We start from the raw sequence: 22241 nt of genomic DNA on the forward strand, positions 1-22241 counted from the left end.
TAATTTAGATTAATAGAAAAGTTGCAAAGATAGTATAGTAAGTTTCTATATACCCTTTACCTTGCTTTCCCGAGTGTTAATTTAGCTGTGATATTTTGTCAAAAACAATAAATTAACATAACCTTTTATATGTAGTTTTGTATCCACATGTAATATTTCTATTTGAAAAAATTGCGAGAAGTCAGAGGAAACATGCAGTTCTGTAATGTGATACTGTCACATTGCCCTTTCCACTCCTACCATAATACATTCCAATTTTCTTTTCCTCACAGTCCCAATCTTTTTTTGTCACTGCTAATGTATTTTTGAAAAATATGCTACATTAACCTACTGAAGTAGCTGGGCATGGTGGCACATGCCTGTAGTCCCAACTACTCAGGAGGCTGAGGCAGGAGGATTGTTTCAGCTCAGGAGTTTGAGGTTGCTGGGAGCCAGGCTGATCCCACGGCACTGTAGCCCAGGCAACAGAGGATGAGAGTCTGTCTCAAATAAACAAACTACTGAAATATTCTCCAAATAAAATTTATTTCCTCTTTTTAGCACCCAACTGGTCTGCCAACTTTGATGTCCCAATGGAAACAGCCCACGGTGCTCCGCTGGACTCCGTGGGGTCTGACGTCTGGAGCACAGAGGAGCCAATGCCAACTAAGGAAACGGGCTGGGCTTCTTTTTCAGAGTTCACATCTTCTCTGAGGTGAGCAAATGTGTGCTGTCTCTACAGCTTTCCCTAGGAGAACTGGAACTGTGAGTGTTTGCTGTTAACACATGTTCTTCACCTTAATTTGCTTCCACTTGAATGTAGTGCCTTAAATAAGATTAAAAATCAACATGGGGGTTGAGAACTGACACAGTTGTGTGTTACAAGAAAAACAATTACCATCTCCCTTTCCTTTGGGATAAATTGGGAAAGTTCTTGAACAGAATAGCTTGGGAGGATGCGGTGCCGGGGCACTGGCAGGTTGCAGCAGTAGGTGTTATCTCCGTGGGCTTTGCTGGCTTCCCAGAGCTGTCAGGACAGGACTGAGAAGAACAGGAACGAGGTGATGCCAGAGACTCCTGACAGGCACCTGTGTGGGGGGTGTTGCAAGAAAATGGAAAATGTACATTGAATTCTACAGAAATATGAACTTGTATTTCACGTGCAAATAAATTTATAGCACTAGTCCAGTGCTATAGATTAAAGCCTGTGGCTGGTGCAGTCTTGCTGTTAGTATTATTCTCAATGGCAGAAACCTGTCATTTCACGAGTATTGTCAGCATTTGAGTGTTAAACTATAGATTTCATGTCTCACTAGGCTTACTTTGATTTGGTAATCCCTGCCACCCTATTTGAAAGACTGTTGCTTTCCCTGTTGTAACAAATAATGTTTTAAAAAATAATTGGTAATACAGAAGATAGGAAGACACACTACTTTGAGCTGACAGTTACAGTCTTAGACAAACCAATGAGTAGGCTAAAACCTGTGTTGCTTTAATAGCAACTGTAACAGTAATGTTACACTATGATTTAAAGGTACAATTGAGATTTGGAAAAATGTCTCTAAGATATTATGAGTTGTTTCATCAGGCTTGCTTCAGTATAGGACAGTCACGTTTTCCTTTGCTTTTTTCTTTTTATAACTAGAGGATAAGGGTCTTTGGTTACTTGAGAATGTCACTGAAGCAGCTTGCTTCTCTTTACCCCTGTGTGCAGGCCTTAGTCTATAGAGGGGTGTCGCCACATGGGAATAGGGATAAAATGGGAAGTAAGTTTTCTCCTTCATCCATCCTTCTTCCTCCCCACACTCAGTTTTTGGTGTTTCTTACTGTGTTTTCATAATTCTAACACAAATGTCGTTAAGAAGGCCTGTCCCTCCAGGCAGTGTGGCTCAAGGTAAGTCAGGATTTTTGTAGAACCAGTCCACCTGGTAGATCAGTTGATAATGTATACTGCACATCACTACTGTCCAAGCCCTGGGAGCCTAGTGATTATGGTGAGGATGAGAGGTGGGGGCATTTTGAGCCTGTCTAGAATTCTCTACAAGGTCCGTGCCCTATTGCCCACCCACAGTCGTCCACTACTTCAAGCAGCTACTTGCAGTTAGGTCTGTGTATTGTTGGATCTGTAATCCAGCTACTCTTACACAAGTCCTAGCATCTCCCAACAGAAACAGAACTTTCTCTGAAAGGTTTTTTGTGTATAATGGGGTAACTGACAGCTGTTTCCCAATGCTAAAATCAGAATTTTCTCTTTTCTGAAAGCACAAAAGATTCTTTAAGGAGTAATTCCCCAGTGGAAATGGAAACCAGCACTGAACCAATGGGCCCTCTGACCCCCAGTGTCACCGCGCTGGCCGCACAGCCAGAAGGTGAGTGCAGGGAGCACTGTGTGCAGGGGGTTCACCTGGCAACGCTATCAAACCGGATCACTTGCAGGCTTAGGGGCTACTAGGAGCCAGGAAAATGAGATGGTGGGTCTGTCATCCACAGGGCAAGTTACCAGGCATAGCAATGTGCAGTTAAGGAAATTGAAGCCCAGAAAGGAAGAAAGGCTTAGCCTACAGTACTCGGGGTGAATAAAACCAGAACGAGATGCGTGCATGCAAAGTCCGTGCTTAGCTGTCCCTTGCCGTTTGCTTTGCTAGGTACATGGGTGTATCTGGGTTCACTTCAGGCTATGGGGCTGTTTATTTTCTCTTCACCGTTATGAGTAGATGAAATGGTCTCAGGTATCTATATAAAGTTCCAGTGGGTTGTCTTATTACTGCAAATGTTCACATATGTTCCTTTCACTGGCCCTGAGCTGTCTGCAGCCTGATTAGTAGGGCGTTCCGCAGGTGAGGGAGGGAGTGTAATGGGGCATCAGAAGTATGTAGGGGCAAGGATCGTAAGGAGGGAACACGAAGTAAGTTTTTGGAGAGAGAAATGAGGATACAGGTGGAGGGCACAAAGCCCATTTGTCATTTTTATATACATTTGATAGAGATTACCTCACTTTACCCCTCAGTTCTGTAAGTAGAGTCACTCGTCCCTATTTTATGGATAAGGAAACTCAGGCACAGATGAGTTCCTTGCCCAAGGGTTGTACCACCAGGAAGTCTGACCTCAGCACAAGCTCATCACCGGTGTACCATGTGGCTTCCTGTTATAAAACAAAGAAACTGTCCACCAGGACACCACAGAAAGGAACTCTGAAAACAAAAAGGAGTAAGACCCAAACGGGTGCAGGTAGAATGTGTAGCTGCCCGCTCTGCCCTGTGCGTGGGGACAGTCAGGGGGCAGGCACCTGTGGGGAGAAAGCTAGGTGTGTAGGGGACACTGAGCTGGGAAGGATATGGGGGACTCGCTGGTCCACTAAGGAAGAAAATCCATGAAATGTCTCCCTGATTGTCTATTTTAAGAAGCCTGTGCCCATTAAGAATCCGGCCCAGGCACCAGCAGGCAAGCCATCTCACTCTTCTGGCTGTGAGCAGTAGATGTGACCTTTGGTAGGTGGGTCTGCACAGAAGAGGGGCAGCAGTGCCTGTTTGGGTTTGCTGTGTATGACCATCAGCTCTGCACTCTTTCCAGGGCCAGGCAGTGTGGCCATGGAAGCCAGCTCTGACGGAGAGGAGGATGCAGAAAGTGCAGACAAGGTAACTGAGACAGTGATGAATGGCGGCATGAAGGAAACGCTCAGCCTCACTGTAGATGCCAAGACAGAGACTGCAGTCTTCAAAAGGTAACCAGGGGCCAGCTCCTACTGGCAGCTGCAGGTTTTTGGGAGGTTGGTGGGGGAGAAACCTCAAACATTAAAATTTTTAATTTGATACAAATAAGCATTCAGACATTAGCTTGGTGTCTTTCTAACATCTCCGTTAAACACAATAAATCATGATGAAAGATGGAGAGTTTAGGCCCCTAAGTACCTTTTTCCCGTGTATGTGTGTGTGTGTGTGTGTGTGTGTGTGTTCGTTCAGAAGACTGTATTTTAGGTGTAGCATATTGACAGAATTATGAGAATTGACAATTCTTTAGTCACAGTAGAAATTGACTTGTATTATAGTGGCTATAGAGCACAGCCCATCGAAACCAAAGGTTCCTTACAGTACAGATCATTGTCCCTGGACATAATGTAATCATTAGAATTTGGTAGTAGAATGATAGCTTTACAAAAAAACCTTGTATTTGGAAATTAGCAACCTCACTTTTAAACTTATAGGTCAAAAAAGGAATCATAATGGAAATTTAAAACTTAAAACTGAAAGAATAGTGGAAAAACTTTCTGTCAAAACTTAAGGACTGCAGCTAAGCCAGTGCTTGGAGCTTTAATCCCCATCCTATGGAGACCCTTTCAGAGATCACAATGAGAAATATGCCCCAGCTCATATATGAGGTCATATAAAACAAAGGAAGCATGAAAAACTAATTATTGGCTAATTTCATGTATGGGCATGTGTACTCAAAACTTTTAAGTTAAAAGCTAGCAAACCAAATCCAGCATTGTATTTTAAGTCATGACCAAGAATGTGTCACATCAGTGTGTCACACTGTGACACATCAATGTGTAACAAACATGGTAAAAATTATTAAAGGTGATTTACAGATAAAAGGAAAAAAGCATATGATAAAAATTAAAGCTGTTCATGATTTTTTAGCAGCCTAGGGGTGATAGAAAGTGGCTTCCTGAAACTGACAAATGTCTACATAAAATCTACAGCAGAATTTATTCTTAACCGTGAAGCATTCATCATAAGTATTTCCTTTAAAGACAAGAACCAGACGGTAGGTCCTACTGTTACTGCTTCTCTTCAGTGCTATGCTGGTGGTCTGAACAAATGCAACATTTAAAAAATAAAATAAAAGGCATAAAGATTTGAAAGAAAGAAATAAAATAGTCATTGTTGATAGACTGTGATTTCCTACATAGAAAATTCCAATTGAATCTGTAGATAAGTATTAGAATTAATAGAAAAGTTTAACAAGTTTACTGGTTGTTTATAAAAATCACTTGCATCCTGTGAACCAATAAAGTGTTCTAGATGTGCCTGTTTGTTTTTAATCAAAATGTTAAACCTTGTCTATAAGATAACTAGGAATACAGTCTTTATGGTAAAAGACTGTATGGTAAAACTTTATTGAAAGATAAAGACCTAAATATAAATACTGACATTTGTCATGGTTATTAATGGTATGATTATCTTTGGCATTTCTCAACAAGTTAATCTATAAAATTAATGATATTTCTGTGAAAACTCCTAGAGAGATTTTCTTAGAAATTGAGAAGCTGGTTGTGACATTCATAAAGAAGACTAAAAAGAACCAAGAATAGCCAAGCAAGAACATTTTGAAGAACAAGTTAGAGGCTCCATCATTTTCGATAGCAAGACTTATTATAATAGTAAACTATTGAGATAACATGGCTTTAACAAAGAGAACCCCCCTACTTCATGAACTTGATACATGTTACAATGACATTACAATTTAGTGAAGAAAGAATGGGCTAACAGTGATTATCCATTCTGGAGAAAAATAAAATTAGATAGATCTCTTATCTCAGCATAAATATGAAAGGCATAACTGTATAACTTTTAGGAGACAACATAAGAGAATATCTTTACAATTTGGGAATAAAGTGTTTTTTAACCATAGTAAGCCAGACCATAAAGGAAAATATTGGTGAATTTGACTTCATTTATTTCTAATATTCTAAAAGACACACTAAAATGTAAAGGCAAGCCACAAAGAATCAGTAACCAGGGTATAGGAAGAACCTAATATCAGTAAGGAAGAGATAAATAATCTAGTTTTTAAAAATAAACAAACACAGAAAACTGTCTATGGAGGAAAACAAGGAGCAAACCAAATCCAGGGTTATTCACCCTCAGGAATAAATGGGACCTGTCAGTTACAGTGATAATTAAATCTGTTTCATGCACGTTGGCCTACTAGTTCCTATTTTAAGTTGTTACAGGAAATAGAAAAAGTGCAGAGCCGTGGGGGGCCCAAATTAGTCTTTAAGTTTAATGCACTTGGCCGAGGGCAGTGGCTCACACCTGTAATCCTAGCACTCTGGGAGGCCAAGGTGGGAGGATCGCTCAAGGTCAGGAGTTTGAAACCAGCCCGAGCAAGAGCAAGACCCTGTCTCTACTAAAAATAGAAAGAAATTATCTGGACAACTAGAAATATATAGAAAATTAGCCGGGCATAGTGGTGCATGCCTATAGTCCTACCTACTTGAGAGCTTGAGTCAGGAGGATCACTTGAGCCCAGGAGTTGGAGGTTGCTGTGAGCTAGGCTGATGCCCCAACACTCTAGCCAGGGCAACAGAGTGAGACTCTGTCTCCAAAAAAAAAAAAAAAAAGTTTAATACATTCCTAGTCAAAACTTCTGGTGGATTTTTAGAAGGAATTTGATGAGCATACTCTAAAATACATGAGGGAAAATTAAATAAGAAGCTTGCCTTGCCATATATTCAGTCATGCTGCAAAGTCACAGTGATTGAAACAGTTTTGATATTAGCATCCAGACATGGGATGGAACAGAGAGAATAACGATGGAGATGGCTTAGTAAGTGAGGGGAGGAAGCTGCTTACCAAGGAAAAATGTCAAATACCCTAAAGCAATTCCAGATGGATTTAAAAGATGCTTTGTGTGTGCCAGGCCCCGCTCTCAACCCCTCACGTGTATTAACTCATTTGTGTCTCTTAGGAACCCTGTGAGCTAGATACTGTGATTATCACCCCTACTTTCCAGATGAGGAAACAGACACTGGAGTTGAGTGATGTGGCCAAAATCTCCTGGTAGTAGTTGTTGATAAAAGAAAACATAGAATGTTTTTCTAACCTATGGGCAGAAAAGTACTTCTTAAAAAAAAAAAAAAAACCTTAAAAAGCATAAAGTATAATGTAAATAGTTGAATTAGATTATATAAAAGTTAAAAGATTTCTGGTTGATACAGTACTATAGACAAAATTAAGAAGCCAGTGGCAAACTGAAAAAAATTTGTAATAATGTATATCAATGAGAGACTGACATTTAATATTCAAGTAAGTCATATTAACCATAATAAAAAGAAAAACAAAATCAGAAAATGGGCAAAATATATCAGTTTACAGACAAGGAAACCCAAAAGGCTAAAAAAGTGCACAAAATTCATTCATTATTCTGAGAAATATAAGTGATAACTGTACATCCCCTTATCATACCAGCAGAAAATAGAAAGCAGGTGAGCTGCGTGCTGGTGCAGCTGTGGGCCTGCTAGCAAGAGTGTACACGGGCAGTTATTCTGGAGAGTTGTATGGGATTCTTTGTCGATAGACGACCCAGAGTTTTCTCCTCCTGGGCGTAGAGCCCAGAGAAATGCCCAGACAGGTATTTAGTGGCAGTGGCATTCATTCAGTGCAGCGTCGTGCGTGGAGGTGGAGCGCAGTGTTGGTGTGAGGAGCCAGGTGGTGTGTCGCAGGTGTACACCAGGGTCACAAGTGGGTCTCCCAGACATGCTGAGTTTAGAGATCAGTGTAGCGAGTTACATGCTTCAGTGCCAGTCATGTGACTCAAAATGCACATTCGTAATGATACATCTTAAAAGAGTTAAAATAGTGCAAACACATTAGAATAGTTGCTTTGGAGGGTTGGAGTGGAGAATGGGGATAATGAGAAATAAGTTTAAAAAGTAATATACCAGCTAAAAATTTAGATGATCACCAAATTACTAGATTTTAATTCATTTTCCCACTTAGAAATTGCCTGGAAATATATAGAAACCACTCAAGAAATCATCCTAAAATTAAGATTTTCCATAAGCAAATCCAGGCCAAGACTGAGCTCTGAGAGGGACGGACCTTTCAAAGGTGACCTTTAGCTCACATTAGTGCCATTTTGGTTGTGTGATTCTCATTTGGAGACCCCGATAGAATAGGCAAAAGTATAGCTTTCTAGCCCACAGAATTGAGGAAAGTGCTGCTTCTCTCTCTCCGCCAAGAGCCATCTAAGGGGAAAGGTAACCCTTCTGTTTCAGCCCCCTGTCCTCTGTGCCTGTAGGGCCCGTCTGGGTTCCCCTTCTCCCTCATGGTGTTTGTACTTCTTACGCATTGTTGGAGGGTGACTTGAGAAGCCATTTAAGTCTGGCGCAGGCAGCACGGTGATCTCTTCACATGACTGAGGTTTCCAGCCAGCAAGCTGGGTGGGCTCGGCCCTGAAAGCAAAGTGCTTTAACTAAAGACTCATTCCTTTAAACAGGTTCATTTGACACCTTCACCGAGTCTGCAGTTTTGCTAATGTGCAGTCGTGGACATATTATTCCCCCAAATTCCTCATTTCTAGGAGTATTCTGAAACTCTTGTACATTTCTTTTTCTGTTTTGCACACTTGGCTTCAGAGTGTTGAAATCCTATCGGTATGTACAGTAATATGGGACTGTTCTTTACCAGACACCAGCTGCATTACATTGTCCCTCTTTTGGTACCCACTTGTGTGTGATCCTTTCCTTTTGTGATTCCCCAGTCACTGTCTGTGGTCCCTGTGATCGTGCCCCCCTGAGCATGCCCAGCCCCAGGACACTTTGCCCCCACGGCAGTCATGACTTCAGAGCCATTTGCATGTGACCTCATCCTCTGGTACCCAGACACTGGCACCCAAGATGTATGATGTGCCTGTCATCCTCTTTCCTGCAGTGAGGAAGGAAAACTGTCTACCTCTCAAGATGCTGCTTGTAAAGAAGTGGAGGAGGGCCCTGGCGTGGCAGAGGTGAAGTGTGTAGCACCCCGGCCCCCCAGCAGTAGTCCAGAGCAGAGGTAACTGCCCGCGGCCCTGCTTTCTCCTTGTCTGCTGTCTCCTGGGAGTTGGGAGGGGAGTCAGCCTCTGGGAGGGGACTAATGGGCCGTCTACAGCTGTGCTTGAGCATCCTGGGGCGTACTCAGCACGATAGCATCTTCTCAGTCCTTACAGAGATCAGAGTAAGAACTCAGAGCAGCAGATTTATCTCCTTACCCCAGAAACCAGAAATTGGCTTATTTTTAGATACTATAACATCACTGGGCTCTTTCAGGAGAGCCTGGGAATGGAAGGGGGTCTTGAGCTGACACCCCTCCCCTCTGTTGGTGAGGCACTGAGCTCAAAGTGATATTGGGCCCTCCAGGATTGGGGTCCTCATTGGCCCCTATAAAGTCACCCAGCTGCCAGGCACAACTGGATCCTGAGGCCTATTTTCCCACAGCCTTGCCTCGTGGCACCCAGGGAGAACTTGCCTAGAGGAGGTCCCTTCATATATATAGCTAAATATTCTGAACTCTTAAGCAATTCCTTGTGCAGAGTTTTGCTTTTCAAAATATTTAATCTTGTCTTGATAAAGTGTGAAAATCTCACTACTAGAGCTATGTGATATGGAGTGTGATGTTTTTTCTGGTTACCTTTTGGTTCGACTGAGCTGATAGTCTAAAGGGATAGGCCAAGCCCAAGCCTCAGCCACCAAGGGCTGTGTCCAGGCCTATGTGTACAAGGTCGCAGGTAAAGCGAGGTTGGCTTCTGACTGCCACATGAGGATGTGCCCCAGGCCGCAGGAACTTTGGCACTTCCCAAAGTTAACTTTTGGGTTAAATATGTCTAAGATTGTATATTTGTTCCGTAAGTAATAAAATGACCTTTAAAGCTATTTCAAGAGAGTTGTACTTTCCCCCTGGCCTGAATCCTGTCCCCTAAAATCATCTAGGCTTTCTGTGGGAACAAAACCAGCAGGAACCAGCAGGGGTCACTCTCTGTCTGCTGATCAGGAAACAAGTGTTCCTAGTATAGCAAACCCTGTTTTTGTTCCTCTCGTGGAAATCATAGCCAAAATGAAGGCTTCATTTTTGTGGTTAAAATATTTGTGTGTGTGTATAAAACAAGCCCATTGTAAGAACTCTTTGAGCATCTTGCCTTCTAGTGATGGATTGGAAGGAAGAGGCAGGGTGACATTCGAGCACTGGAGGGTCCAGCCCTAACTGTGCTTCTAAGGGTTGGATGAGTCACTCTTTTTCCTTGGAGTTCCATCCATTCATTCAGTTATTTTTTTAGAGACAGAGTCTTGCTCTGTCACCCAAGCTAGAGTGCACTGGTGCAATCACAGCTCACTGAAGCCTCAAACTCCTAGGCTCAAGTGATCCTCTTGCCTCAGCCTCCCGAGTAACAGACTACAGGTGCATGCTACCATGCCCAGCTAATTTTCAGAAAATTTTTTTATAGAGGCAGTATCTCACTATGTCACCCAGGGTGGTCTCAAACTCTTGGCCTCAAGTGATCCTCCCCCTCAGCCTCTCGAAGTACTGGGATTACAGGCGTGAGCCACCGCATCCAGCCTTTCCTGGAGTTTTCAATGTGTTTTTTAATGGTCCTTTATAGGTTTCCAATCAGTTATATCAACTCTCTAATTTCTACCTATAAATTTCCTTTATATTGAGGGCCATCTAGAAGGCAAGATAATCCAGATCTGTCCCAATTTGGCGTAGTTGCTTCAGGGCTTTATTCTTGGTTTCTCTGACATAAATGATACAGGACGTTATGGGATCATTTCCTTGGCTCTCTGAAATGGAGAAGAATTATTTGCCTAAGGGGAAGCCACTTCCTCTTTTCTCTGGCCAGAAATATTTTGTGTGAAGAGCCCTGCCTCTCCAACCTGCAGGGCTGAGACAACGGAGGAAACAGTGGAGTGAGCAGTGGAAGAAGAGAAGGCATCACTCATGTCCATGCCTTTGTTCACCCCTTCTTCCTCCACCCTCCACACACTGGGTCTAGACCTGGTGATGAAACAATAGCAAACAGACACCCGGTAACCAAGGGACACAGAAGATGTGTTCACAAAGAATCCGTGAGGCTAGATGAGGGGATTGGAGGAAGAGGAGTCCACGTTAGGTGAGGCAGAGGGAAAGGCATCTCTGAGAAGGTGACGTTGATGCTTAGGATGTGTGTTCTTATGCGTCACTTGTGTTGTAAAGCAATTTGTGGCATTGTGGAAGATTGAAGACCACCGGTCTTCCCCAAGTGATCCCTGTCACACCAGATGCCAAGGTGCTTTGGGTTGTCAGGCGCACTGTTTCCTGCCACACTGTGCCTCAAGCTCTTACTCCTCACAGCTGTTTGTTGAGCTGTTCTCTGTCTGCCAGCCAGTGTGCTAGGCCCTCTGCACACATGGATTTATTAAGCCCTATGGGATGGGGGAATTCTTACCCCCCTTTTATAAGGGAGAGAACAGAACTGAGAGGAGTTTAAAAATGTACTAAGGTCACACAGCTTGTTAAGTAGTGAAGGCAGGATTTATACCAGGTATGTCAGGTTTTGGAACTCTCGGTTCCTGTGTCGCTGGTATGCTGAGACTGTACCCAGTGGAAGCAGAGGGGGTTGCGTGTGTGTGTGGAGCTGACACTTGGTTCTCTGTCATAACTAGCAGGGACCAGTATCAAAAGCATTCTAGTTACAAATTTTGTGCGCCAGTTAAAAAGTATTTGTACACTCCCAGTTATGGCTCTATGCATCCTTTTCCGAGCCTACTTTGTAAAATTTTGGTAAAGCCTTTGAGAATGTGTCGTACATCCAGGTTGTAATTTTGGCACGAAGCCAACACTTTGCCATTTGGTCACCACTTTGTACGCTGTCCCACTCCTTCCTCCCTTGATCTTTAGCTGCCGTTTGCTTTGTGGGGACATGCTGTTCACGTGTACACATTCAATTTCAGTGGTTCATTTCGTTTATAAACTTTTTTTCGTTCTTGTTTTTTTCTCTTTCCCAGTAGCAGAATCCTGTTTTTCAAGTGAAATTTTATGTGGATCCCAATCTATGGGACAGATAAAAGCTTTTGTGAAGGAAGGATAACGAAGTAGCTTCTGAAGGCGCTGGGAGCAGCAGTTTAAAAACCACCAACCTGGTCTTCTGCAGCCCTCGGTAAAGGCCTGGTTAACCGATGGTGACGCTTAGATGCTGCTCAGATACTGCTGGCGCTTTAGATAAATTCATTTATGAAGCATTCTGTTAGTAACTGCTAAGGTCCAGGTCTTGTGCTAGGCATGGGATAAACACTATTAAAATAAATGTTCCCTGCCCTTTGGGAGCTAAACAAAATTAGTTTTTTCACATTTCTGTTCCAAGTGCCTCAGATGTCTCTCTTGCTCCCTTAGGACTGAGCAGCCAAGCGTGCCAGGCAGCACGTCGGTTAACGGCCCTGTATGATGGGTGATGTCTGCTGCTGCCGACTGAGGACTACAGACTGCCACCATCCAGAGGCTCGGGGGGTCAGCTGGAGCCCACCAAGCTGTCACTGCTGCACTCACTCTGCAAGGGATCAGGACTAGCGACCTTTATATTCTAGATTCTAAGACATTGTACAGAGAAACTCAGAAGTGTAAAAATATTGCACATTGACAAATACCAAGAATTTTTGCGTATGTTTATATTGTATTGTTCTAAATAATGGGTAGCCTGTGAAATAAGATCTTGCCACCCATGTAATAATAGTAGTAATACTATAGTTAAAATGGCTGTAAGAATAGTTTTATAAAAGTGAATACACAGATCTATTGTATTTGAAACATAACTATTTGACAATTATTAGTGTGACCAAAGTATTAGGCAGTTTTCATACATTTTTCACCTTGTACAAAATTCTGAATTCATTTTTCTTCCAGGTTGGCAAGGAGTTGTAGAATGGAAATGCCCTCTAAGTGTTATTTTGGTTGTTCTAACTTACAAAAGTGATTTTGAGTAAGAAATATTTGGTGTTCTTTTTATAACCAGTTTTTGATTGGTAATTGTTTTCTGTATTGTTTAAAACGGATCAAAATGTAAGTCTATTGGTAGAGATTAAGTATTTATTGCTACAGCTTAGTTGATAAATTGATGTTATTGTAAAGCCATATGTTCTGTTAAAGTCTTGTTTGCTTGAAATGATTCTTCCTACAGGTGAAACACTAGAATACTTGGAGTGTATATGGCTTGTGGTTTGGGTTTTTTGGGTTTTGTTTTGTTTTTTGTTTTGGTAGTTCATCTGCCTTTAACCCATTCACCTAAATTTACCTTGTTAACAAGCGTCACCAACAAACATTTCAGAGCAGTCTGCATATTTAACATACCTAGATCATATTAGGCAATTCAGTTGAAAAATGCTCGTGCTGCTAATGGAATTAGAGTGCGTTCATTTTACAGGCTAGTATTTTAAAAGTAGAAATCAAAATCTGGCACCTAAGCATGTTAATTGTTTTACTGTACCTTGTGAGGTTTTCACTCATAAATTCTAAACCAGTGTATTTTTTTTAGAACTGGTTTGTGTATATATATATAGTGATTATGGATACTAATTCAATGTAATTTATAATTTTCTATGTCAATATAAAAATACATCACAGCCTTCTCAAACAGCTGAAGCAATATATTGTATATTGCCATATTGTCTGGTGAAAGGGTTAAATTACTTCACCTCTTGCACTTTTAGATGCAAATCAGTTTTTCATTTCTGTAATAGAAAATTATTCACGTATTTTTACATCATTTGTTTTTCCTGACCAGTATTTAAAACCAAAAGGATATTCTGAAAAATGGCCAACGATTTTTTTAGAAATAGCATCCCAAGCAGCGTGCCTAAACATTACATTGCATATGGAAATAAAAGAATCAAATGTCTAATGCCTTATTTCTTATTTACATTTTCATTTTAAATGGTGTAGAGACTCTTCATGAGGTTTACCGGCACAGGCCTGGCACTCCGAGGACAGTGAAGTCAGCAATAAGCCCTGGGACAGATGGCAAGGGTGGCTTCCATGACCTTTGCACGCCGCCTCAGGAACGCTCTTGCTGTGAGCTCCTCTCTGAAGACTGTCCTCGTGCACCCTCCTCTGGAACTCAGTCCCCCCAGAGAAAGGGCTCCTGCTAGTCTCAGGGCTGCCTGGCTGTGCGGCTGGACCTCGGGTATTGCTGGTGGGTAGCGCATTCTTGTCTCTCCTGGTGGCCTGCGTGGCCGGCCGCAGCCAGGGTTCGGCTCTGGTGGTGGCACGCCACCTCTGTGGCTTGGATTTGGTTGGCTTCTCCACCTAACCCACAGTGACACGGCGTCTTTAGTCGTCCCACCTACTGCTGGGGAAAGAACACTTGGGGGTTTTCTTTGGGATAACATTTTGTTTTGCTTGTCTTTTGTGGCAGGGACAGGAATAATAATTCTGCAGGGGTTGCAGGGTGCCAGCTCGAGGGCCGGAGCAAAGTATACTCTCGTTTAGTTTCTATTTTAATTTCTGTGTATTGGCCATACAGAATTGCAAGACTAACAGATGTCTACAATACAATACCTGTATTAAAAATAACAAAAATAAAGCCTGATTCTTTCTTTGTAGAAATCTTCTCTTGTACCTTGCTTGGGCTTTAACCCGACAGGTATGGGGGCTGTAATGGGAGAAACACACTGGTTTTCATGGGTCGGTTCTTCCTGCCATAGCTCCTGTCTGTACCAGATCCTCTGGGAGCTCTAGGCTGCACTGCGCTGACAGGGTGGCGCACGTCACAGGGGCTTGTCTTGCCCACTGCTGTACCCCAGGCAGTGCCTGACACAGGTGCTCAGGGGATTTTTGTTGACAAGGGAACTGCCACCAGCTCCTCTCTCGACGGTTCTGATGCTGACTCCGCGCCTCTACTCATCTTCACGTGTGGCACTCCCCAACCTGGAATTTCTGGCTCTCAGCATTACAGATAACACTTCAGTTATAAAATTTCTCAGGTGTTCCATAATTTTAAAAATGTGATGCTATGTTACCACTCCTCACTTTTCACTCTCCCTCTACCTGTTTGCTGAAAAACCTGTCCCCTTGTTGTCATCCCCTAGCAGGCCTCTGCACTGCATGAGTTTGGGAAGCAGGCGGCTTGTGTTTGCAGCCCACATCAGCTACTCACGATATGGTGTGACCTCAAGCAGGTTGACTTCTCTTTGTCTCAGCTTTTTCTGTCAAATGGGGAAAATGATAGTAACAAGTTCACAGACTTAAAGTAGACAGGCTGTCCTCAAACCCCGGGACTCGAGCAGTCCCCTGCCTCAGCCTCCTGTGTGGCTGGGACTGCAGGTGCGCTGCTCAGAGTAGTTTCTGAGTTAGTAAATGTTTAATAAATGTGAACTCTTCTCAGCCCCATAATGTCAGCTGCTAGCCTTTCTAAATCTGTACCTTGATCTCGTTTAATGCAAGCCTTCACCTCCAGTAGAGTCAGGCATCTGTCTTCACTGCAGTCAGTTGAGTTTAATGATCCTGCTTCAGCGCTCACCTCCATCCCATGTGCCAAGTCTGGCCTGCCAAAGTACAGTTTATACTGTATATCAAAGACTGAAAAAGGTTAAAAAAGAAACAGAAAAAGAAAAAAAATATATATACTGTATGTGTATCACCTTTACACCACCATAAAGTGGAAAAACTGCAAAACCAATATAAGTTGGGGACCTGAGTATACATGAGTGGCCATAAGAATATAAAAAGTTGTTCAGCATCATTAGGCCCTAGGGAATGCCAGTTAAAATCACAAAAGGATACCACTTCCCCTCTGTTAGAATTGCTCAAATTAAAAAGACGTAACCAAATATCGATGGGAACGCAGAGCCACTGGAACTGACACTGCTGTCTGAAATGGTTCATCCAGTTGGAAAACCATTCGGCGACTTGGTCGATTTTTGGCTTTTATCTTTTTCTTTTCGTACTCTTGCCTTATGACTCAGCAATTCTAGGTATTCATTTCATGTTTATTTCATACGTGTCTGCAGAAGATTTGTTTATTTACTTTATTCATAATAAACAAGTCAAAACAGGGAAGTAGGCAGATTATGATATGTTTGTACAGTGGAGTTCTCGGGAGTGAACAGGATTGAACTATGGCGAATGTACAATGTGTGAAAATCTCAAAAACGTCAAGTGAAAGAAGGAAGCTCTAGACCTGGCCAAACTAATATATGGTGGTAGACGAGAGAATAGTGTTTTCTCTTGAGGGAGGCGAGCAAGGGATTGGCTAGAAAGGGGCACAAGGCACTTCCTGGGGTGGGGACTTCTCCCACGTCAAGTGCCGTGGTCCCCCCGCCCCCAGCGGCTGGCGGGAGGCTGAACAGCAGGTGCTGCTGAGGACAGGAGTTGGTTCGGCTAGTGTCTTCTGGACCCCACCTGGCCTGCCCACCCATCGAGAGGGCACATTCCGCATTGCTCTGTCCCATGCGGCAGCCTTTGGACCCTCAAAAGGGAGAGGTCTGCGCTTGTCCCATGCTGTCTGCCACCAGGCGGGTAGATTTGTCCAGTCCAGGAATCAAGTATTAGGAAACAAATCCAAACCATTTCCTGCAAGCAGGTTTCATTTAAAAACCAAAACAAAACCTTGTATTTTGAATCTGTTTATTTGCCGAGTCTCATTTTCCAGAGGGACCCGTTAGGGGGGTTGAGGGGGCCTTTTCCATTTTGTCCACTAGAACTCTGACCTCTTGTCGCAGGAGCAGCGTCGAGGAGCAGCAGGGGCCTGTGTGGCAGGAACGTGAAGGTGGACGCAGAACTGACCCAAAGGGGCCGCTGCTTCCTTTCTCTTGCGGGGACAGTCACGCTCTCGGCTGGCCGCGTCTCAGCGCCAGTCTCATGGGTCAAAGGAGCGAGCGTGGAGTCCTGTTAGGGGTTGTTGCTAGTCCTGGCTGCATGTCTCCACTGGATCTTGACACTCGGGCAATGCTCTTGGGCCCCCTGTCTTCACTCTTGTGGGAGGTCAGAGTGATTTAGCCGAGAAGCTTTGGACAGGATCTGCATGTTTGGTTCGGTCAAAAGTGCTCTTTCTCTCCTGGATCTGCTGCCCACCAAGAGATGCAGTGTGGTCCGTCTGGGTACAGCTGTCTGTCCGCTGGCACAGACAGACCTGCGGTTGTCCCGCCCTGCCCCTGGCTTAGGTGCGCAAGTCCGTCTCCATCACAAGGAAACAGCTAGACACATCTAAAGCCAGGCTTTGCAGTAAGTCCCCCCGACACACCAGTTTGCCTCCCAACACTGATTCTCACTTGTTTCCGAACTTTGGGGTCAGAAGGAGGTAGGTTCCCCTAATTCCTGCTTCCCGAACAAAAGAAATTCTATAAATTGTTACACTAAATCTGGATTCTCTTTTTAAAAGACAAGTGGTCAGACTGAGGTTGAAACTAGAACCTAGCAATATGCGGTTTATGTGAGTGTCATAGCAGTGGCAAGGCTGCAGATAAGTGGATAGAAAAAAGTGGTTTTTGTTTGTCACCCAGACTGGAGTGTAGTGGCCTGATCCCTGTAACCTTGAACTCCTGGGCTCATGCGATCCTGGTGCCTCCCAAGCAGCCAGGACTACAGGCACATGATTTATTTGTAGAGGTGGGATCTTGCTTTGGGTCTCAAACTGGCTTCAAGCAACCCTCCCACCTTGGCCTCCCTGGGATTGTGAGCCACTGTGCCTGGCCCAAAAATGAATATTAATATCAGGCAAAGTACAATTTAAAGTTAAAAGCACTGTGCATGGGTAAGAGACTATGCATCAAACTAAATATAGCAGCTAAACATAACTATTAGAAACACAAGGAGAGGGACTTGTGTTTCCAGCTATAAGAGTAATACCATCAGACTAAACATTCTGCCGACAATAGCAACAATGAAAGTTGGACTCTTTAAAACCACCTTTAAACTTTTTTTTTTTTTTTTTTTTTCAGACAGAGTCTAGCTTTGTTGCCCAGGCTAGAGTGAGTGCAGTGGCTTCAGCCTAGCTCAGAGCAACCTCAATCTCCTGGGCTCAAGCAATCCTTCTGCCTCAGCCTCCCAAGTAGCTGAGACTACAGGCATGCGCCACCATGCCCGGCTGATTTTTTCTATATATATTAGTTGGCCAATTAATTTCTTTCTATTTATAGTAGAGACGGGGTCTCGCTCTCGCTCAGGCTGGTTTTGAACTCCTGACCTTGAGCGATCCTCCCGCCTCGGCCTCCCAGAGAGCTAGGATTACAGGCGTGAGCCACCGAGCCCGGCCACCTTTAAACTTTTTGACACGAGCTGTACTGAAGCCCTGGAGAGCAAACAAGCCTGCAAGTACTCGGAGGGCCAAGATCCCGGGAGGAAAGGAAAGGCACCAGAGGAACCTGCTAGTCAGTGCCACTTCCCTTCACGGCTCCTGCTCATTAAGTGACAGGAGGCCAAGCAGAAAGCAGAGGCTCAGCCTTACAGGGCTGGTGAGGCGAGCTCTGGAGTTCAGGGCTACTGGAAGCTAAGCCTGGAGGGCCCAGAGCCTGGAGGAAGGAAGGAGAGAGAGAGGAGCCTGGCGTTCACTAGGTAGCCTTCTGGGCCTTTGAGGATGCCTACACTATGCAAAGGGAGAGCTCAAACAGCCAAGCAGAAAACAGCAGCTGGGTGGCTAAGAAGAGTTTGTAGACATCTCAGTGTTGGGGAAGCAGAAATTGGAGTTTAGGAACTTCCAAGGAGGAAGGACTCTGATAAACATTCCTGAGTTTCAGTTGAAACTTCTGAAGGAATCCATCTGAGGAGTAAGAGCAAACCAGAAATGGGTCTGTCTTACCAACCTGTAGAAACAGATCTCTCAAGGAAAATAATACCGTGCAAAGCCTCTACCATTTTTATACGCAATTTGGGCATTGCATAAAAACATCAGACATGCCAGAAGACAGTACCAAGTGAATGGAAACTGCAAGAAAACAGTTTATCCAAATACTAGAAATTTCAGACTTTGAAATGTGATTAGTACATTCGAGATAATAGATGACCAGTGGAGAATTTGTTGTTTTTCTTTGTTTGTTTGTTTTTTTGAGACAGAGTCTCGCTTTGTTGCCTAGGCTAGAGTGAGTGCCGTGGCGTCAGCCTAGCTCACAGCAACCTCAAACTCCTGGGCTCAAGCAATCCTTCTGCCTCAGCCTCCCGAGTAGCTGGGACTACAGGCATGCGCCACCATGCCCAGATAATTTTTTTTATATATATTCGTTGGCCAATTAATTTCTTTCTATATATAGTAGAGACGGGGTCTTGCTCTTGCTCAGGCTGGTTTCGAACTCCTGACCTCGAGCAATCCGCCCGCCTTGGCCTCCCAGAGTGCTAGGATTACAGGCGGAGAATTTGTTTTTACACACACGCACGCACACACACAAACATCAAATGGATATGCTAGAACTACAACATGCAATAATTGGATTTAAGAACCCAACAAATTAGTTTAAAATTTTCGACAGCAGAAGACAAGACTTAGGAACTTAAGGTAGGTCAGTAGAAAACAGTCTGAAGCATGGAGAGGGAAAAGTTGGAGAATACATAAAGAAGCATAAGAGATATATGGAACACAGTAAAAAATGTAGTACACATGTATTTGGAGTCCCAGAACGAAAGGAGAGAAGAATGGAGAAGAGACATTGACAAAAATTGCCAAACTATCCAAAGACATTAAGCTACGGATTAGGAAACTGAATGCTGAGGAGAATAAATAAAAAGAGCACTACACTTACAGCATCATAGTAAAGCTACCAAAACCCATGGAGAAAACCTAAAAGCAGCTGAAGCATTATCCAGGCCCCCAGAATGAGGGTAACAAAGTTTTGGTTAAAGTCTGGCTTATCATCTTTGTGTTACTAAAACAAAACACGTGAGCCTGGATAATGTTTGTTTGTTTGTTTTAGAGAGACAGGGTCTCACCCAGTGCATGCTGGAGTGCACTGGCCTGATCGTAGCTCACTGCAGCCTTGAACTTCTAGGCTCAAGTGCTCCTCTCATCTCAGCCTCCCAAGTAGCTACAGGTATGCACCACCACACCTGGCTAATTTTTAAAATTTTGTATAGAGACACTATGTTGCTCACTATGTTGCCCAGCCTGGTCTTGAACTCCTAGCCTCAAGCAGTTTTCCCACCCTGGCCTCCCAAAATGCTGTGATTACAGGTGTGAGCCACTGTGCCCAGCCCTAGGTAGTTTTAAAAACAAGAGAAATTGGCCAGGTGCAGTGGGTCACACCTGTAATCCTAGCACTCTGGGAGGCCAAGGTGGGAGGGTCGTTTGAGCTCAGGAGTTCGAGACCGGCCTGAGCAAGAGAAAGACCCCCGTCTCTACTACAGAAAAAAAAAAAAAAAAATAGAAAAAGTTAGCCAGGGGCAGCGGTGTGTGCCTGTAGTCCCGGCTACTCAAGAGGCTGAGGGAGGAGAATCACTTGAGCCCAGGAGTTTGAGGTTGCAGCGAGCTATGATGACACCATGGCACTCTAGCCCAGGTAACAGAGCTAGACCTTGTCTCAAAAAAAAAAAAAAAAAAAATTCAAAAATGTACAAAGGACTTGAATAGACATTTCTCTAAAGAAAATATACAAATGACCGATAAGCACATAAAAAGATGCTCAACATCACTAATCATTAGAGAAATGCACGTCAAAACTACAGTGGGAGGGATATACCACCTTAGGATGGCCAGTATGAAAAACACAGTAAGTGTTGGCGAGGATGTGGGGAAGTTGGAACCCTTGTGCACTTTCAGTGGGATCATAAACCGCACAGCTGCTATGGAAAACAGCACAGTCGTTCCTTAAAAGCGAGAAACAGGCCGGGCGTGGTGGCTCACGCCTGTAATCCTAGCACTCTGGGAGGCCGAGGCGGGTGGATTGCTCGAGGTCAGGAGTTCGAAACCAGCCTGAGCAAGAGCGGGACCCCGTCTCTACTATAAATAGAAAGAAATTAATTGACCAACTAATACATATAGAAAAAATTAGCCGGGCATGGTGGCACATGCCTGTAGTCCCAGCTACTCGGGAGGCTGAGGCAGGAGGACTGCTTGAGCCCAGGAGTTTGAGGTTGCTGTGAGCTAGGCAGACGCCACGGCACTCACTCTAGCCTGGGTGACAAAGCAAGACTCTGTCTCAAAAAAAAAAAAAGCGAGAAACAGCAATTCCACTTCTGGGTATTTACCCTAAAGAATTAAGAGCAGTTCTTGAAGAAATATTTGGACCCCCGTGTTCATAGCAGCATTATTCACACAGCAGCTACACTGCTTACAACCTAAGCGTCACCGGCAGTGAGTGGGTAAGCAGAATATCACGTGTGCTACCGTGGAGTATCATTCAGTCTTGAAAAGGAAGCAAATTGTGCAACACGCTGCGCCCTGGCTGAGCCTTGGGGACATTACGCGCAGTCAGCCAGCCACAGAGAGAACTCTGCGTGGTCCCCTCGTTCCAGGCTTGGAGTGGCCAACACCAGAGACAAAGCCGAAGGGGGGCGGGCAGGATGGAGGGGCGGGAGTTAGTGTTTAACGGGTATACGGTTTCAGTTTTACAAGATGAGAAGAGCTATGCAGATGGATAATTGTTATGGTTTCACAAGATTATTAGTGGTGTTTAAGACTGTAAACGTAAAAATTGATGAAGATGGTAAATTTTGTTATGTGCGTTTTACCACGATTCTTAGAAAATGAAAAGCAATCACATTACAGGGGAGAGGGGTAAGCGGGGAGATGGGAGGAAGGAGGACAGAAGCTCACGGCCATATGCAAACTTGTGGAGGAAAGGGGGTTCCCATCGTGTCCCCATTTCCTTCTCCTGCCTGGCCCTGCTGAAACCAGAGGATCCCGGGGTGTCACTGCAGTTCACGGCTCACTCACCCAGACCGTAGCTCTGATCGTCGCCGTCTCCGCTAGAACAGGTTACCGTGGCCTCCGAGACGCGCCGGGTGGGGTAGGCGTCAATCAGGCAACTGTGTTCTCTCCTACCCTGAATCCCACACAACTTAAGGTAACCAGAGAGCGACAGCGCACGACATTTTCTGTGTTCTGCTGGTTAGACGTATCTCCGTGTCCTAGTTCCTTTGGGCTGCTGTAACGGTCTAAGGTGTAAAGGCCAAATACCGTAGACTGGTGGATTATAAGCAACTGACATTTATTTCTCAAAGTGCCGGGCGCCAGCAGGCGCGGTGCCCGGGGAGGGCTCAGTCTCCGCTCCGAGATGAGCCTTGCTGCTGCGTCCTCAGGAGGCAGACGGGGCGGGCGCTCCCCGCGGCCTGTCCTCACGCGCGGACCCACTCGGGGCTGTCGCCCCCTTCGCCTAAGACTGAGTCTCAACATATGATTTTGGGGGACACCGGCATCCAGTCCTGCACGCAAGCGAAGGGGGAGATTATGCAAGGTCAGGGACACGGCAATCCTCCTCGTGGCTGGAGCGCATGTGTGCACCTGCGCATTTACTTTGCCGAGGAACCGGCCCGACTTAAAATGTATCAATGTATACTATGGAATACTACTCAGCCATAAAAAAATGAAGGTAAAAATAAGTAAAAAAGTAAATT

The 22241-nt window shown here is 44.3% G+C and overlaps 1 protein-coding gene across 22 annotated transcripts in view; it reads left to right on the forward strand.

The window, feature by feature from the left end:
• The window catches only part of PPP6R3 (protein phosphatase 6 regulatory subunit 3), a 147789-nt gene extending 133480 nt beyond the window's left edge, over positions 1-14309 (forward strand). For 11 of the 22 annotated variants that reach the window (XM_012757452.3, XM_012757459.3, XM_012757462.3 and 8 more), the window contains 4 exons: positions 541-694; positions 2242-2348; positions 3550-3700; positions 4617-6871. In XM_012757452.3, the coding sequence (XP_012612906.1) occupies positions 541-694; positions 2242-2348; positions 3550-3700; positions 4617-4809 (605 nt within the window). In that variant the 3' untranslated portion in view covers positions 4810-6871. Of the gene's footprint in view, positions 1-540; positions 695-2241; positions 2349-3549; positions 3701-4616; positions 6872-8338; positions 8357-8633; positions 8754-12104 lie in introns of those variants that run through there. The other 11 variants (XM_012757457.3, XM_076001703.1, XM_076001704.1 and 8 more) reach the window with 3 other exon arrangements.
• The last annotated feature ends 7932 nt before the right edge of the window (positions 14310-22241 follow it).

Source organism: Microcebus murinus, chromosome 4 (assembly GCF_040939455.1).
Source record: "Microcebus murinus isolate Inina chromosome 4, M.murinus_Inina_mat1.0, whole genome shotgun sequence".
NCBI lineage: Eukaryota > Metazoa > Chordata > Mammalia > Primates > Cheirogaleidae > Microcebus > Microcebus murinus.